This window comes from Boleophthalmus pectinirostris, unplaced genomic scaffold (genome assembly GCF_026225935.1).
Source record: "Boleophthalmus pectinirostris isolate CB_2022bp ecotype Guang Dong unplaced genomic scaffold, ASM2622593v1 HiC_scaffold_2, whole genome shotgun sequence".
Taxonomy (NCBI): Eukaryota; Metazoa; Chordata; class Actinopteri; order Gobiiformes; family Gobiidae; genus Boleophthalmus; species Boleophthalmus pectinirostris.
Window position 1 is genome coordinate 16,201,997 of NW_026571152.1, and position 19,748 is coordinate 16,221,744.

A 19,748-nucleotide genomic window follows, 5' to 3' on the forward strand; every position below is an offset into this window, starting at 1 on the left:
TTACATAAATTCTTTGGTAACATTGCTTTCTCTTGTAGCATATCGACTGTGTGATCCTGGACGACGGTGGATTTTTGCTCATGTCCAACCAGGATGAGTATATTTCACTGGTGAGTTTTAAAGTAGGGATGGGGAATATATGAGTTCCAATAGATCTGTATCAATATATCTAAATGTTATTGCAGAAAAAATCTACTATTGTTCGGCAGATATTTTATCACTGCCCTAGTCCCTGTGTTATTCCCAGTTTGTCCTGAGACTTGCCTTTTTGAACAGACTAATGAGAAACAAATTAATTAGTTAATAATTAAGTTTTTCAAAATCAATTTTTTATCTTTACTTCCACATAATATACATTTTTCGTTCTTGCCATGGGTATTAAAAGTTAAATATCAGTATCTCCAAATATCAGTTATCCACAGCAGCAGCAGGAAAAATATCAGATAACGTTACCTGCTCAAACAAATCCATACAAGATCATCCCTATTTCAGGTTCACCTTGACTGGGCTGAGCTGATTTTAATATGAGGTTTCTGAAATAGCAAGAAACTAATTGAATGTCGTTTGTTTGAACTGTCTTAAATAAACATGGAACTCTGTCGCAGTGGACCAGCTCCAAAACAAACTCCATTTCTGTGCTGTACTGAGGGCACACTGCCAGTTTAGTTATCTCGGCTTATGTCATCAGAGGTATAATACTCCCTACAACGGAAGCATAGCCAGACTGTACTGTACTGCACTAGACTAGTATGGACAAGACTATCACAATGTCGTCAGGGTTCATTTCTCTGGGTGCTGATCCCACGCCAATGGTAAATGGTCACATTTTTATATAGCACTTTTCCACCTTTAAAGGTTGTATGGAGGATTTTTTTTTTTTAGTTTCAAATTGTCATTGAAAGTTTAAAATACCATTACAGAGACGCAGCAGCCTTGTAATTATGATGACCAAAAAAAAAAAAGAATGAAAATCTATCAACTGTGGACGTAGTGAGGCCAGATAAACATCAGCCAATAGAAAACGAGGCTCCCTCTTTATCTATTGGCTGTCAAAAAAACTCCCTACAATTTTTGTATAAGGCTTTTTTGTGCGCTCAGGGATTACGTGGTTTATGCAGCGGTTCTTAGAGGCTTTTTCAAGCTGTAGCTCCCTTGCAATTCGCACAAAGTTTGTTGCGATGGCGGACGAGAATCCACGACAAGTTCGCCGCAAAAGAAAGTCCGAAGGGTCTAAAAACTGACACGTCGGTCGCTGAAATATTTCTAGGCAGGTCACTTCAACAGTAATTCTGAACACGCACTGGATGTAAACAAGCGTGATTTCTAGAGTAAAGAGGCGGGAGGAGGAGGTGTTTCTACTGAGGAAGGTGGTGTCACACATGCACAACATTTGAAAAAGAACTGTCGCTGTATTTCACCTCCCTTAAAATATCCTCTATACAACCTTTAAGACACTCAAACTCTTTATATCAAGGAGCCACTCACACATTCACACACCAATGTCTTGCCCAAGGACACAACTACAGCATTCATCTGTGGGAGCTATAATCGCACAAACACTCACACTACTCACACCGACTGAGTTACTTGTCCTGCATTAGAACTCCAGCCTCTACAGCTCGAGTTTATCCTACAACAGTGTGCGTGCTGTTGCGGCATTGACCGAGCACTTCATCCAGCTTGCTTGAATCCCTTCTCCTCTGTGTATACAACCACAAGTGTGCTGTGCCAGTACAAGGCTAGTGTGTCATCAGGCACGTGCAGACTGGAGCAAGGGCCCAACATCTGCTTTAAACCATTTCAATTATATTTTATGGAACATTTGTATAGATTATTGTATGAGGAGATTCAGTTTCATTTGTCCATTTGTGAGTCATCTCTTAGGGAGCTATGTGACATTAACTTCAGTCCTTCAGTTCTTTGAACTATATAGGCCTAGGTCAGTTCAGGTCTGTAAAATCTGTTGACAGCATATGCCTATAATGATACCCAAATGGCATGGCAACTGTCCATTTTGGAAAATCCCTTATTTTTAAGGATTCAAGTCAAATTGGATGACTCTGGGCAGTAGACTCTGGTGGTGGGGAAGGAGGAGTTGACTTAAAACAGATGAGGTGGTTGGTAGTTCTGCTTATTAACTTCTGTGACTCATTACAGATGTAAACTAACTACTAAAATATTTCATTTTGCTATTCATCTCTTCCAGTCCATGTTTTTTTTGACAAAATTTAGAATACATTTAGTACATTTAGAATCGTTTTTGTGATTTAAATCTGCTTTAGTGTTGCTGTGTCAATGGCATAAATTAGTTTGAGTATCATTGTTTATCATTTATATTTACTTCAGCAATATATCTTACGTCAAATCATACTGTTATTGTGACATGTAATCAGAGAAGAACTAGTAAAAGCCATACTCATGATTGAAAAGGGCAATTAAATTGTCCTGCTACTTCAAAAACTCACTCCATGTATTCATGTTTCTGCTGTTGTGCAAATAACAGAATAACATATCACAAGTATCTTAATAAAATTTGCCCTGCAGCCCAATATAACGCTCATGTTGTTCCAGATCGGGCAGTTCTTTGGTGAAGTAGACCCTGTGCTGATGATCAACCTGGTCAACCAGTCTCTGTACTCCTTCAATAAGACCTATGACTACCAGTCTGTGTGTGACCCCGAGGAGGAGAGCAAAGCAGCAGCCGGACTGCGCTCTGTCCATGTGGTGAGAGGACCAGTCATGCACCCCAATGCACTGTGGGATATCTGGAGTCTGCACAACTATCTAACAGAATCTGTTCTCTCTTACCCTCTCCCCCTTCTCCCTCTGCAGCCTACTATAGCAGACCTGCTCAGTATTGGCTGGTGGGCCTCAACGGCTGCCTGGTAAGTCAAATAGTCATGAACACATGATGGGGTTTCCTATCTACAGTGTGTACAATTGACATAAATATAGGCAATATGGACAAATAAAGGTGCATAGTAATGGCAGTAATGGCAGGGGTCCCAGCCTCTTCTCCATGTGCCATGTACAATGACATACATGTGAATGTGCCTGATTATGAACAGCATATAGTACAAAGTCAAAGCCTCTAGAAATAGGTTGGATTCCAAAAATATGTCCTACGTCTCATAACCTTCAAGCCAGAGAATTACACCATGGAGAGAAGTAGCCTACAGTCATAATGTATGACTAAATGTCAGAAACTCACTACTGTAAAAGTTTCATTTGTTGATCTAATACACAGCAGATTACAGGTCATTTCATCATTTACTGAGGGTGGGGACCCCCAGACCTTCTGACTTCAAAATCAATTCAGAATTCTACTCATTGACCTTTAATTATTGGACTAATTATTATAAAGGTCTTGGCTAATGTGCCTCATATTAGACTATGTATTAATGTGGGTGGAGGTAGAGTGAAGGAGGAGGTGGCTGATGGTTCTGTTGATATGGTTAAGTTGGTGAAGGGTTGCAGTTTACAAAGTTAAACAGAGGATAGGAATTACAGCCTTCAATTGAGTACTGTTTGTTTATAAATGGCAAGGGACAAGGTTATTTTAACATGTACAAACTCCAGTATTCTGCAGTCATGGCTCAGACATCTTAGCAATGGTGCCAATATTAATGGTAAATAGAAATGCTGTAAACAGACATGCACTGATCTACTGTAAATATTTCAGTCTCAGTATCGATAATGATAGTTGGATTTAGGGTTTCTCACCTCTCCTTATAAACCTGAACTTCTCCTACAAACTTATTTTAAATAGAGGTGCTAAGCACCTGAAGGACTAAAATAAGATTGTGGGGGAGGAGCGGGGTCTGGGGGTACAAAGAACAGTGTGATTGGTCTAACAGGTATTCAGACTTCAAACACTGACCCTGCAATCAGCTGTTTGCAATCAGAAACACTTTGCTGTAATCAGGATACTCCTGCGTGATGTCACATAGTACTTGAAATTTCAGTGGCCACTGGAGGCAACAAGCATCTCGTTTTTGAATTGTTTTTTTGTTTGTTTGTTTTGTTTGTTTGTTTAGTTTTGTTTAGTTTTTTTTTTCCTTTTAAATCAAAAACCTTGTACCCTTTAGAGATCGATGATCAACAGATTTTTTATTTATTTTTTTCCCATATAGTGTAATGTAAATTTACTGCAAATTCACCCACAGCCCTTTTTTGCCACAAACATTTAAGAGAGCTGTGTAGTTGCTTTTTGTGCAATAATTTCTTCCTAAATAAATTCTTTTAACATGTTCAAATAAAGCTTTATGTGTACTCTTCAGGTCAGCCAAAACCATATATCAGCCTGTGCTGTAGATTTAAATAGCTGATAAACTAAAAAGTGCAAATATTGGTCCAATATACTGGCCAACCAATATATTAGTCAATTAGTTGTTTGCACTGAAATTACCAAAAGGGACTAGGAATAGCACGCAATGCAATTAAAATACCATATACACCATTTAGTAGCAAAAAAAGTTCATTATTGTTTAGTCTCACTTTCAAATTTCCTCCTGGTTTCTTAATTACACAAGAAAACACCATCATGCCAGTGTTTTACAGTAACTCAAACCGTTCCACTTTCTTTTCCACTGGTCCTTCAATGCTTTTCCATGTAAGCTCTTCCGTTTAGTCATTAGCGTGGGTCAGAGCAGGACAGGCGCAGATCTCAGAATCGTGCACTGGTCTGTCTGTCCAGCAGCCGCTCACATACAAGGTTTTTATGGGAGCGTGACTGATGGCTCCCTGGGCATTCACAGCACCAGTGGCCCTGGCTCCAGAGCACAGCTGGAGCTACACGCTGTCGTAGATGTTGTTGTGGCTGGAAGCGGGAAAGATTCAAGATGGAGGACTGACTCATACATAGTGACTCACTGTTTTCTCCACATCCAGGTCGATACTGCAGCAGATCGTCTTTGGGCTCATATTTCCCAATCTGTTCAGAGGAGGTAAGAAAATCAATAAGATGTGGTTCTGTTGATGAAATGCTGCTGAGATGTTATCCTTTAAAGGTGCACTGTGTGATTGCTTTGCCTGGAGTCTCCATAGAGATAAATACGTTTAGTGCCATACTGTGGAACATTCTCAGCAAAACAATACAATCTCTTCAGTGACTGACAACCATGTCACTGATCCGCCTGAAGCACAACCACATTTCAAATAGAGCTGTTAAACTGGGCAGTACCTGTGGACTAAATGGGAGAGTGAGAGGGAAGAAGAGGGGAGAACAACAGTGTGATTGGTAGGGTAACAGGTGTCCACACTTCAAACTCCAATCCTGCAGCCAGGTATTTGTAATCAGAAACACATGGCTGTAATCAGAGCAGTCATGTGTGATGTTATGTAGCACTTGAAATTGCAGAGCCTACAGGAGGCATCACACACTCCAACCAGAAAGCTGCAAATATACCTAGTTTGCACAAAAATTTTAAACTGACAAAAAGCTCTGGGACAATACTATTAAAACACCACATACAATAGTTGCCAAAAAAAATGATTTAGTGTTTATTTCCACATTAAAAATGCACTGTGCAACTTTTGTGGTGGGTCCGTCACCAGCTTTTCACCATGGAGTTATTGCCTAGAATGTTCCGCAGTATTTCATTACACTTATTTATCTCTACGGAAATAGAAGGTAACACCACAGGGCCATGTTAGATGTCGAATCTGTGGAGAGGCAAGCCCACTCCCAGTAATAATGCAAGTTTTGAAGTCAGTAAAAAGCCATATTATTGAATAAATACAAGATGGTGATATTTAATGCCATACTGGGACATTTCAGACAAAGCAAATACTTTTCCATGGACAAGCAGATGGTAGACCCTCCTTCAGAAAATGTACATATTGCACCTGTAAGCAGCAAAAGTGCATTCAATTGAATAAATACAGTATATTGTGGAATATTCCAGGCAAAACAATAGGTCGCAGGCTCTGAGTTATGGTGGAAAATAAAAGATGACGTACTATCACAGGTCAGTGCATTCATTCTGTTTGTGTATTCTCTTTCCAGTGGAGTCTGCGGAGGAGGACATTTCTGAGAACATGTTCAAAGAGAGCTGTATCACTGAGCAGACCCAGTACTTCTTTGACAATGAGGAGAGGTCGTACTCTGGAGTACTGGACTGTGGCAACTGCTCCAGGTAAACTGAAAATATACTGTATGTGGCAGTGTTTCCCAAACTTTATTTTCTGGAGACCCATATTTTAAAAGTCACAAACCTTCGTGACCCAAGTCAATAGACATTATTCTTAAATCACAAAATAAAGGTGGATTTGACCATTATTGAACATTAATGAGGATATTTTATTGTTGACTGAGTGATCGTAACTCTCTGAACAATGGAAAACAGTAACTGAACCAGCAATGAAAGTGAACTATAAGTTGCCTATTTAGACATTAAACATAGCCCATTTCTTTTTCTTTTCACCATTCAATTGAACCTGCACTCTGGGAACAAAATAGTCAATAAAATCATTACAAAAAGATTAGAAATTATACAAAACATTTCTTAACATTTCAACATGTGTCAGAACTGTATATTGCAGACCTACATGCAGATCGTGACAAGGTGACCCCCCAAAAAACAATCTTGTAACCCACTCTCTGGGAAACAATGGCCTATCAATCAATCAATCAATCAAACTTTATTTATAAAGCGCTTTTCATACAAAAACATAACACAAAGTGCTTTACAGTGATTAAAAACAATCCCACATTTCCACCCACCAACCCAACCCCCACACCTGCCCGACTCCACACAACCAAACAACCCAGACACACACGCGCACGCGCACACGCGCACACACGCGCACCCACGCGCACACACGCGCACACGCGCACACACGCGCACACACGCCCTAAGATGGTAAAATACATAAAATCACCTATAGTAAAATGTGAGGCTGAATAATGGCCTATGGTATATGTCTCTTCAACAAGCTTATACATTTCTGGGATTTTAGCAACTAAAACTTACCCAGAGTTAGGGCTGGGCACCAAAACTTGGATCCTCTTTGGCACTTACCAAAAAGAGTCCAGTAAGATCTGTGCCAACTTTTGGTTCCTTGGCCTTAAATATCTGTATCATTGAGCTAATAGAGCACAGCCTTAACCGCACATGGTCTAAGCTTTCACATTTTACCATAGATAAATGTCCAGAGATATAACATAACCATACAGTAAGTGTAATCCCTAAATGGTGTGGTCAATATCCAGTGTACAGCTAGAGTCTGCACATGGGTGGAATCCAATTTCGCAGCCATTTACATTATAATAATGTATAATGTATGGGCCACAGAGGGTAATTCATGTATGTGGTGGAATGTTCAGTAGTTACCATAGTGACACAATGCATTGCACAACCACCTGATATGTTTAAACCATCTGAAAAACCACTAATTAACACATTTTCAGGAACCTATGATCAACACTTGTGTTCATGGGCTTGTTTATATGTTTCAACAAAAAAGCAAATGAGAGTGACTATGTGAAAACAATTGGAACTAAATCCCTCTCAAATTACATTAGTCACAGGCGGGCATTAGCCAGTGTCAGTTTTTTCTGGTGAGATTGTTGTTGAAAGCTCAGATTAAAAACTAACTTGCTTAACAGAGCTTCAGACAGAGCAGTGCCTCTAGCTAACTTCAGCCCTAGAGTGAGTGTTGACATCAGCTGCAAAGTACCAATAGCATAACACACCTTCTTTCACACATACTTCTTACCCATCTTCAGCAGTTTGATTGTAGGCAGCTGCTTTCAGTTGAGCTGCGATCAAACACAGATTACCTTGATGTGTCAGAGTAGAATTGCAAAGAGACGCTGTAAAGTTTTGGCCCGAGGTTTCCGTATGAAGTAGGAGTAGAGCACTTCATGGACCATTGCACGTTTAGTTACTTCATCCCCACTTTGAGTCTCTCAGGGTTAAATACGCCCTGGGGTGTAGCTTCTGTCAGGGTGGTGGACTTGTCAAAAATCTGAACCTAGAGAACGGTCACATCTGTTTAAAGAGAGTATTTTTTCCATTATGCAGACTTTTTGAAACAAGTTTTGGACATCTTATTATTTCACGTTTTATAGCTTAAAATAATGTCCATCATGGTTACCAGCACATGACTCATGGACTTTAAAGTGGCTGTTCTCATAAAAGTTGAAATGCGTCTAGTAAAGGTCAATTGAGCACTAAAATGATCAACATTAACTTTGTGAATTTGTAACAAGTTTTAAACACTGTAATTAAAAAGTCAGTTTAAAAAAAAAAAACACTCTTTAATGGTCCTATAGTACATGGAATTGACTCTTGTGAGCTTTAGGTCTTGTTAGAATGTTGTTACCCCCTCAAAAACATACCTGGAGTTGTGTTTTGTTTCATTTGTACATGTTTGAGTAACCCTCAATTCTTAGTCTGTCTACATCTCCAAAGCTCAAAATGCTCTCTTCCACCTTGTGATGTCATGAAGATTTCAAGTTCAGCTCCTTTTACCTTTTGTTCAGTAGAGCTTGGCATTTGCTGGGCTGAAATTATCCAAAATGATTCTAGTGAAGGTATATGGAGTTTAAAAGCCCAGTGGAGCACTTCTTGTATTATCACATGACATCACAAGGTGGACGTTTTTTTAAGGCCTTCGTTTAGCAATATGCACAAATAAGATGAGTTTAATGCTATAGTGTGGAACATTTCCAGTAAAACAATGACATCTCATGACATCTCCATGAAGACAAGCAGGTCCACCACAAAATACACAGAAACTAAAACTAACATTACTCACTCTTTGTTTATTTGCAGGATGTACCGAGCGGAGAAGCTGCCCAACACAAACCTGGTGTTCTTAATCACAGACGCCAAAGCCACGTGTCTGTCATGCGACCCGAGACCACTGCGACAGGCCGAGCAGCCCTGTATCCTTCAGATCACCTGGACTAAACTCTGCCCATAAGACAGAAACTCCACCTGCCTATACAAAACTCTGCTCACACATACAGAAACTCCACCCACTGTTACAGAAACCCCTTCTATACAAAAAGTTTATCCATCTGTATAGAAACTTTGTCCAGACATACAAAAAATCCAACCACACAAACAGAAACTCTTGCCTGATTCATCAGCCAATTTGACTTCGTGGAAAATGTCTGACCTCACAGCATTAGAATTCGTTTGCTTGACGGAAGGCAGATACTTTTTTTATTTAACCAATTGCTGTTATTTGGTTGTGACATATGTAATGTGCCACTAACGGGGCTAACTGGTATATTCAGCTTTTCCCAAATTCTGTAGGAAGAAGGGCAGTAATGTCTTTCCCCTTGATAAAATTCACTGAACATTCTCTTTGTTCTGGCTTTAATTCCTCGATCTATGCAATTGTTGCCAACACAGAATGGCTCTTCGCTGTGTCTGAACTCGCACTTCCGGGGTTCTTGCAAACCGTCTAGTGTATTTTGATTCCTGACCTAGTCGCTGAGAGAAATGAAATTGAGCGGAGGCACTAGGTGGCGCCAGCCTGGCTACAGAAACTCCCCCAATGCATACAAAACACCCCTGCAGACATCTACCCCCACCTTTATTAAACACCAGGTGATATATGCATGTAACATTTAGAAAATTACATATGTTAAAAAGAAGAAAAAACTCCATCCATACTAAAACTCCACCTACCCAGACAAAATCTCCTCTAACCCATAAAAAAAACACACTGCTCCCATACAATATGATTGTTCCACAGTATATCATTTCAACTTTCTAACTATATTTATCCAACCAAATAACATAGTTAGGCTAAATCAGATCTGTGAAAAGATTAGATTTGAGCAATAAAAACACCTGCTGGTAAATGAATGCAACTTGATAAGTTTACAACAACATATCGACATTTCAAGCTGTCAAATGTTGTTATATAGTGCACTTTCTTTTTACGTAAGTGAAAACAGAAACATAATTAATGGCGTCACTGTAGTTCTAACAACAACTAGCATGCTAACTGCACATTTTCCACTTCTTTGACAATAAAACGCCGTAATTCGATGCATACAGGACATATTTTGACCTCAAGAACTGCTTACAATCCAGTATATCTGTACTGGGGCAAGACATATTTTCAGTACAGGCCCTTTAAATGCTGCCCAATGCTCTGCTGTTTGCTATTTGGAAAGATCAAAGGTTATCACATCTCTGCAACTCTTGGTCCCAAATGATCTTCTTTGTGGAAATGACAACACGAGGGTGCATTCACGTGTAATTTTCCACCGGACGAGACATATTTACCAAATATTTACCAAATCCCTCGGCACACGATCGTAGCATAAACCCATCCATCAGATTTCACAGCAGCCCACGTTTAACCCCGGCAGTAGGTCCGGTCCCAAAATGCTCTCCGGTGGTCGGGTAACTGCAGGCACATTATATGAAAAGGTAGATTACATTACAGGGGGATTGGGTTTCGTGTTTTCATTCAGGTCGGCTGCAGTCTGCCATAAGACCCTATTGAAATTACAAGCAGGTGTGCCCGCCATACATGTACCTTTATTGAGGCATCCTGTAGCTCTGTAAATATGTCATCACCAGAGATCAGCGCCCGGTCAGTACGAGTTTTGTAGTATTTTTTGTATTTATTAATTATTTTTAGATATCGGATATATGTCAGTGTGGGATTAATCTTGGTACTGTATTTGAGGGTCAAAACAGTAAAGAAATACAATGATTTACACACAAAAAAATAAAAAAATATATAATAGAAAAATACATTAAATGGCCTATATTATGCAAAACTGACTCTTGTGAGCTCTGAACCATGTTAGACTGCTGTTAACTTATCATATCTCAAGTTCCATTCACACATTTGAGTAAGACTTTTTTTGTCTGTCTATTGCGCTATTTTCTGATCTTATAATGTTGTTTCCTCATCAGAAACATACCTGGAGTTTTGTTTCATTCACACGTTTAACACACAAACCCTGCATATTTAAGCTGAGTTCTTCTCTCAAACTGAAAACACTCTGCTCTACCTTGTGATGCCATGTGTGGCCATACAGGAAGTGCTTTACTTACCATTCACCTTCACAAGAATCGTTGGATATATCTCTACTGAACGAAAAGGTATGTTTGTTTAAACTACCACTACATGACATCACAACGTGGAACAGAGAATTTTGAGCTTTTTAGATGTAGGCGGACATCTAGACATAATAGAGGGTTACTCAGTCATGTGTGAATGAAACAAAACACAACTCCAGGTATGTTTTTGAGGATAACAACATTCTACCTTTGTGAAGTTGCCCCCCCATCAAATGCAAACCTACACAAAAACTATGTCAATCGTTTGTGCTTCATTCATGCCGTTTTGTGCTGCAAAAAGTTTTGTTAATGCTGCTTTAGTTTTAAGATATTAACGATTCCTTTATAGGTCAAACTGGGGTCAGCCAGCCCCCCAGGAAGCTTGAAAATGCTCTAAAATGGCCCAAAATGGTGTCAGTCCTTTATGCTTCGTTTGTGCGTCGTTTGAGGTGCAAAAAGTTTATTTTCGGCCCATGGCGTCATCCAGCCCCTCAAATGTTAAACAGCCTCAAAACAGACAGAAAATTATACGAAACATTACTATTTCATTTGTGCTGTTTTGTGCTGTGACAATTTCTGTTTGTGCTAGTATATTTCTAAAATGATTAATTATTATTTTTGCGGAAATTATATGACATCATTTTCACTCAGCTAACAGTAGCAGCTAGAGTAGAAATGACGTCATTAATTTTAGCAAAAATAATAATTAATCATTTTAGAAATATACTAGCACAAATAAAAATGGTCACAGCACAAAACAGCACAAAAGAAATACAAACATTTCATATAATTTTCTGCCCGTTTTGAGCACTATGTAACATTTTGAGAGGCTGGATGATGTCATTAGCCAAAAATAAAACAGCTAATATCTTTAAGAACCATAATGGTACAAACAAAACTTTTTGCAGCTCAAAACAGCACAAACAAAACAGAAAAAACTGACACCATTTTGGTTTGTTTTATAGCATTGACTGACCCCAATTTGACCTATAAAAGAATTGTTAATATCTCAAAAATTTTTTACAGCGCAGAGCACAAGCGATTGACATAGTTTTTGCGTAGGTTTCCGTTTGATGAAGGGCCAACTTCACGGAGGTAAACAGACTAATAATAAAGGATTAGTCAAACATGTGTGAATGAAACAAAACACAACTCCTGGTATGCTTTAGATGAGGTCACAATGTTATACGATGGCTTAAAGTTCACAAGAGTCAATTCTGCGTAATGTGGGACCTTTAATTAAATACACCACAACTCACCATGTGCCCTATTTTATGCTTCTAGTCAATTGTTTAGTAGTCCTGATTTAGTCTACTCGTTTTATTACAGTCCATTCCAATTCAATCCAACCATGAATCTATGCAAATTATCAGCAATCCAAGACGCTGTGAAAAGTTTTCTAAAATTTCATATAAATACTTGTGAAGCGAAGCACCTGCCAGTAGCTCCCATGTTGTTTGCATTTACAGTGTTAAAACATACCAGAATCGTACAGCGTTGCCAGATCTGTGGTCCAAATAGCAGCAGTTAGCATAACATTGCCTCACCCTCAGCACGATGAAGATGGATTTAAGTGAGCTGATAGGATTCCAGATGCAGTCATAAAAGTCCAGATGTTAGGCTAGGTAGCATGTGCAGCGGACTGGTGCTTACTGAACTGTGGTAACCTATAAGTTTTATGGAAGCAATAAGGGAGTCTGCAGTTTTCATGTTTTTATCCAGAGAAATCTCACAAAATGTCAAAAATTATTAGTATGAATTTGATTATAGCTGGGTAATTGGAACTCCGTATGCAGTTGATAATTGTTTGCATATCAAATTGATAAAATATGGATATTAAAATGACTAAAGTACCTGATGTTTGCCAGATTTGATCAAGGAGGAATAGGATATTTTGCTTTCACTAAAACAGATCAAAATGCAGAGGTGGGTAGTACTCAGTTACACATCTAAATTTACAGTTACATTTATATCTCAGAGTACTTTTCTGGCGGCACATTTTCGCTTCTAATTGAGTAATATTTTTAATGAAGTAACAGTACTCTTACTTAAGTCAAACGGTTGGTTCCTCTTTCCACTGTGAGTATGTCAACAAGTCACAAAAGCTTTATGTTGACAATGGGTCATTCCACCTCAGTTCACCCAAAAAAATTCCAATTTGAACCCTCACCTTCTTCAGTTGCAAAGAAAATGGGTGTATGGATAAGTCATAGCCAAGAAAGCCAAAATCTCAAATTTTAGCATGATGAGAAACGGTTGCTGAGATATCGCAGTTTCATTTTTTTCACTTTTTTCGTGGCTGCCGAATTTCAAATTGCATTTACTCAGCAACTACTGGTATACTTCAGGATATAAAAAACCAAGGTATCTCTGGAAAGGGGAAATCATAAGGAATCCTAATCGTTGACAATAAAGGACACGCTCGATCTCAATGACACCAACTGAAAAAATGTAGCCCTATATGTCTACGACAATGTATAAAAAATCTAGAGGGGTTTTCTTTTTTATTTCAGATTCAGAAAACTTTATTGATCCCATAGGGCAATTCATTAGCAGCATCTCAGAGCAGTATTTCCACACAAATTTACCTAGAAGTTGACTTGCCTCCATCTTAAGACATGCCAAATATCAGTTCAGTGTATACAGCTATACATTTATACACACAGGGTCCAAGTTGATATACTTCAAGAAAAATTGTCAATCACACAGTACCAAAAGTTACTGATACCAAGCTTCATCAAAATTTGACAAAGTAGGGTTTAACTCATTGGATGAACTGAGGTGGACTGACCCCAATATGAAAAGACTTTTTGTGTTTCTTACACAGCTTCATCAGATACGATTTAGTTTGTCTATTTTTGTGTCCATCCATTGAAAATACCAGATTTTGTGCATTATTTAATGTTTTGTCCTTCAAATTAAATGAAGTTCAAATTATAAATCAGATGTTATGTCCTGACAGTTACTCTTGTGTAATTTCTTGGACCACTACTTTGTACTTCTACTTGAGTAATATTATTTTGAAGTAACGTTACTCTTACTTGAGTGCAGTTTTTGGCCACTCTACCCACCTCTCAAAATGTTCAGAAATCGACCTCATAGCAAGAATACATTCAGTGGTGCCTTCTGGGTTATATGGCCTATTTTATGCAATTTTCTGATCTGCAGTGTGTGTTGTAATGTTGTTTCCTCATCACAAGAATCCCTGGAGTTGTTTTTTGTTTCATTCACACATTTAACACAAATCCTGCATATTTCAGGCTGAGTTCTTCTCTCTTCTCACAGAAAATACTGTTCCATCTAGTGATGTCATGTGGTAATACAAGAAGTGCTTCAGTTTGTTTTTAAACTCCGTACACCTTCACTAGAATCATTTGACAATTTCTACTGATCTAAAGGTAAAAAGGTAGCTGCTAACTTGAAAACTACCACTTTATGGCATCACAAGGTGGAGCAGAGCATCTCGAGATTTGCAGATTTAGACTAATAAAGTGTGGATTAAACAAAATACAAGCATTATAATATGGCTTAAATCTTACAAGAGTCAAATTAGTGTGACATCAAAAATGATTGCACTCACTAAAATTTAAAATTGTGCTAGCTTAGGTCATGTTTTAACCTCTGTACCCTTCCCAGCACCTTGGTGGCACCCTGCAGGCTAATGCTAATGAGGAATCCCATTATTGCTAAACCTCTGCATCAGCACGTCATTGAAATGTAGATCCCTAAATGTGCAACTTCACCGTTTTTTTTTCCTGAGCGCAGAGTTCAGCTGAAGGACCAGACCAGTGCGAGCTCGCCCAAAATCCTCGGTACCGCAAAGGCCCTGATGTCTGCTTCGACAACAATGAAAATGTAAGTGTGAAAGAGACATATTTGCTTTTGTTTACATTTATTATGAAATTGTAAGAAATTTGAACACAACCTCTTTCATTTTTTTATCGTAATTTTTAGTGCTTTTTACATTTTATATACTAGTAAGATATATGGAATTATATGGCAAAGAAAAAAGGTAAATACTGTAACTCTACAATTTTTTTGTATTTTATTTTCAAATCCTCCACGTAGCCCTTTGCTTTGTCGAAAATATTCAGGAGAGTTTTTTAAAAGCAAAGGTGGCTAATTTGAGGATCTGAATATAAAATATATATATTTAAAAAAATTTAATGTATTCTTTAACTTTTTTCTTTACTACATAAATCCATGTCTTGCTTCATATAGCTGATGTCTTCCATGTGTATCTAAAATGTAGGAAGTAGTAAAAATAAAGAAATAAAACTCTGAATGAGAGGGTGTGTCTGGTACTGCATGTAGGTCATTATTTTACAGTTTGATCATTGCAAACTGTAATGTTGGTCTAAAACAGTCTAAGAATAGAAATAGTTTCATTGATTTTCTGTGCAAAGCTTTGCCTCTTCATAGTGTAATTTCTAGTAGTAGTAGCAGTGGTAGTGGTAGTGGCAGTAGTCGTAGTAGTGGTAGTGGTAGTGGTAGTGGTGGTAGTAGCAGTAGTAGTAGCAGTAGCAGCAGCAGCAGCAGTAATAGTAGTGGTAGTAGTAGCAGTAGCAGTAGTAGTAGTAGTAGCAGTAGCAGTAGGAGTAGCAGCAGCAGTAGGAGCAGCAGAAGTAGTAGTAGTAGCAACAGTAGCAGTAGGAGTAGCAGTAGCAGCAGCAGTAGCAGCAGCAGTAGTAGTAGTAATAGTAACAGCAGTAGCAGTAGTAGTATTAGCAGTAGGAGTAGCAGTAGGAGCAGCAGTAGCAATAGCAGTAGTAGTAGTAGCAGCAGCAGCAGCAGCAGTAGTAGTAGCGGTAGTAGTGGTAGTAGCAGTAGTAGTAGTAGTAGTAACAGTAGTAGTAGTAGTAGTATTAGCAGTAGGAGTAGCAGTAGGAGCAGCAGTAGTAGTAGCGGTAGTAGTGGTAGTAGCAGTAGTAGTAGTAACAGTAGTAGTAGTAGTATTAGCAGTAGTAGTAGCAGCAGCAGCAGCAGCAGTAGTAGCAGTAGTAGTAGTAGTAACTAGTAGTAGTAGTAGTAGCAGCAGCAGCAGCAGCAGCAGTAGTAGCGGTAGTAGTGGTAGTAGCAGTAGTAGTAGTAACAGTAGTAGTAGTAGTAGTAGTATTAGCAGTAGTAGCAGCAGCAGCAGCAGCAGCAGCAGTAGCGGTAGTAGTGGTAGTAGCAGTAGTAGTAGTAGTAACAGTAGTAGTAGTAGTAGCAGCTGCAGCAAGTAGTTTTTCTTGTTTCTTGTCTTGTTTTCACTTGTTTAGTTAAAAAAAAAAAAAGTCACATTTTTTAAAACTCTGCCAGTAAATCCCAGAGTTTGAGAGTGTCTGCCCCACATTAAACATTCATTCTTTTAACTATTGTTGAGCAAACATTCATGTGGTTAACAGAAATCATAAATCACTAGCAAACCAACCAACTACTAACCACAATGACTGTTGAGACAAATAAAATAAATTAACTACTTTCTAATTGTTTTCTGTCTGTAAATTAAAATACAAAAACTCTAATTACCTAAATAACTTTTTAGAAACCCAAAATATGGATACAACTTTATAATGACTAAGTACACCTTAATTAGACTTAAGACTTAATTCATAATGAACATGTACTTCATTAAAGGGCCTGTAGTACTCTATGTTGTGATGCTGTTTCCTCATCAAAGACATATCTGGAGTTGTGTTTTGTTTTATTCACACATGTTTAACACACAAACCCTGCATATTTAGGTTCTGTTTCACCTTGTGATGTCATGAAGTGGGAGTTTTCATGTAAACAGCTCTTTTTATATTTTGTTTAGTAGAGATTGGTGATTCCAGGACTGAAATTATCCAAATGATTCTAGTGAGGGTGTATGGAGTTTAAAAACTTCAAAAGCACTTCCTTTATTACCACATGACATCACAAAGTGGAACAGAGTGTTTTCTGTTTGAGGTAAGAACTCATCCTAAATATGCAGGATTTGTACGTTAAACATGTGTGAATGAAACAAAACACAACTCCAGGTATTAGGGGTGTAAGAAAAAGTCGATTTAGTGATATATTGTGATACTTCATTGCACAATTCTCGAATTGATTCAGAATACATCCGATTTTTGTTTATTTATTTTTTTTATATATCTTTCACAAAACTTAATTAATTACATTCACTGATCTCATGATTTAAAACATTTTATAACTTATATTTCATTCAAGTTTGGTGGTGTAGTTGACTATATTCAGTTGACTGTAAATCTCAATATATGATCCAGAAAATATGGTAATATGGGCCCTTTAAGTTATAAGTATACTGCTACTATTTCATGTCAGATGTATTTCTTCTCTGACCATGAAATCTCAGCCATCGGGCAGAACATGCTTGAAAACATCTCCATTAGCACTGTGTCAATCTGTCACTCTGTTTTATATTACTTTGACTCCTCAAAAAACTCTTGGCTGATCGTTTAACCACATCCACATGATTTTGTGTTTTTCTCTTCTCCATCTTGAATATATGTTCTGCATGCTTGTTTCTTTTCCATTTTCTGCTCTTCTTCTTTTTGGTGGTGGTGGATCATCTCATGACCTTGCTGGTTTCCAGGATGAGCCTCTGTGTCCAACCAGCAGGGGCGCTACATTACACTGCATGCCCATCTTCTTCTTCTTTCTAACTCTGGGGTCAGTTTCTTTGCTTTGATTTTGCTAACAACATTTTCTTTCATCTCACAACCAAAAAATAGTGCAATTAATCTGCAAAATAACTGTTGACATTTGGGGTATTTTTTAAATGCTATCTGGACCTTACACACGCAGGAACTCAAGCCAAAAAATCGAAATGCCAAAACTAGAATAAACAATTTGTAATTTTCATTGAATGAAGCAGTGGGTATGTGCCATTGGCTGTGAAAACAGCGCTTGATCGGAAAGATGTCTTGAATACAGGAGAATAAAGATGACTTAAACATGGATGAATAACTTTAACTCTTGCATGGCCAAACTATGGCCCAGGGACCAAAAGAGGCCATCAGACTATTTTTTCAACCCTCAGGCTTCATGAATTGGCCCATATTACCTTAACAGTACTTTTTACTGCAAGTTTTATTTATTTATTTTTTTTAATCAACCTTGATGAAGCCAATATCAAATATTTGGGCTTAATCAAAATCTGGTGACCCATTCTAACCTTTTATGAATGCACATTTTTGAATTATTCACTTTATTGAGCACAAGATCGGCCCTCCATTTGATCTGTTTTGATATGTGGCCCTTGACAAAAAGTTTAGACACCCCTGCTCTAAATACAACTTTATACAACATTGAGGGGGTATTTGAGAGGGAAACAACAATAACATGGTGAAAAGTGGAAAAAAAAAAAAAAAAAGTCTACAAAGTCTGAAAGGTATCCTCTAAAATATTCTGTCTGGTTGTACTTCCAATTTACATTAGTGGTAATTTCTTGAATTTCTTGACTCCCATTGTTTTATTGAGTCAGTGTTTGCTCACTAACTACGGAGTTGCTATTTTGAATCTTACCAGAGCATACACTGTCATTGTGTCCTTGGGCAAGACACCCACCCATCCATACTCGTAAGTGATTGTCTTTAATGTATTTGGATAATCGTGTGAACTACATGAAGCACATTTTTATTTTACTCAACATTTTAACACTAGTATATGTGAATTGGAAACTCAAAGCACCTTCCATTGATGAGTCATTCACCCATTCACTTATTCATTCAGTGCACACACAAACATTGGAGACTGTCAGGTTCAGTGTTTTGCCCAATGACACAATGTCCCAGCGTCCAAAGTCAGGAATCTAATCAACCCGACAACCTTTGAATCAGTCAGTAAACACCTGGCTCTATCCCCAGTTGTGCTGCAGCATATTTATACATGTAATAAAAATATATTTTACACAGACAGAAAAGATCATGTATTTAAATTTTATTCATAGAAAGAGTTTTATTGAAAGACAGGCTGGCGGTATTTCCTTTTTTGAACGACATCCATAAAAGAAAATGAAATCTGACAGGAACAGATGCTGAGCAAGTTATAGTCCATCTGTTAAATTATGATAGACAAAAAATAATAAATTGAAAGATGTTTTCAAAATAATACTTGTGATCCAGTGTGCCATGCTTCCTAAGAAACTCGGTTTAACTACAATAGAACTTGTATAAACTTAGACTTAGAGAAACTTTATCAATCCACAAGGGAAATTACTTGGACACAGTAGCTCACTCATCACAATATAATACAATAACAAAAGGTAAAAAATAAATTGTAATAATAAATTCTAAATAAGTAGCATAAAAGATAGCAAGAGACCGATGTTAAAATAAAACAGAAAAATAAGTAATAATAAAAAATTTAAAATCTCAGCTATATACAAGAGGTCATAGGAAGACAGTGCAAAAATGATACAATGATTGACAGGACATAGGGTTATCTGTTACATAAGGGTGAGTTGCTGTACAGTTAAATGGAGTATGGTATCAATGGAGTCCTGTATCTCACTGTCCGAGTGAAGCTGTAGGAGCCTGTTGGAGAATGAGCTCCTCTGTCCCTCTATAGTCTGGTGCAGTGGGTGAGCAAGAGTGTCCAAGATGGAGAGCAGTTTGTCCAGTGTCCTCCTGTCCCTCACTGTGACAAATGTCTCCAGCTCACAGACGATCACGTGACCAGCTTTACGGATCAGTTTGTCAATCTGCCCAATGTCCCTTTTAC

At 38.0% G+C, this 19,748-nt stretch overlaps 1 protein-coding gene across 1 annotated transcript in view; it reads left to right on the forward strand.

The window, feature by feature from the left end:
• The window catches only part of LOC110166803 (voltage-dependent calcium channel subunit alpha-2/delta-1), a 182,812-nt gene extending 165,097 nt beyond the window's left edge, over positions 1–17,715 (forward strand). Inside the window, 8 exon segments of the mRNA XM_055155850.1 lie at positions 39–110; positions 2,572–2,724; positions 2,833–2,885; positions 4,891–4,946; positions 6,008–6,137; positions 8,781–8,893; positions 14,815–14,897; positions 17,620–17,715. Of these exon segments, the coding sequence (XP_055011825.1) occupies positions 39–110; positions 2,572–2,724; positions 2,833–2,885; positions 4,891–4,946; positions 6,008–6,137; positions 8,781–8,893; positions 14,815–14,897; positions 17,620–17,715 (756 nt within the window).
• Positions 17,716–19,748: the final 2,033 nt, after the last annotated feature.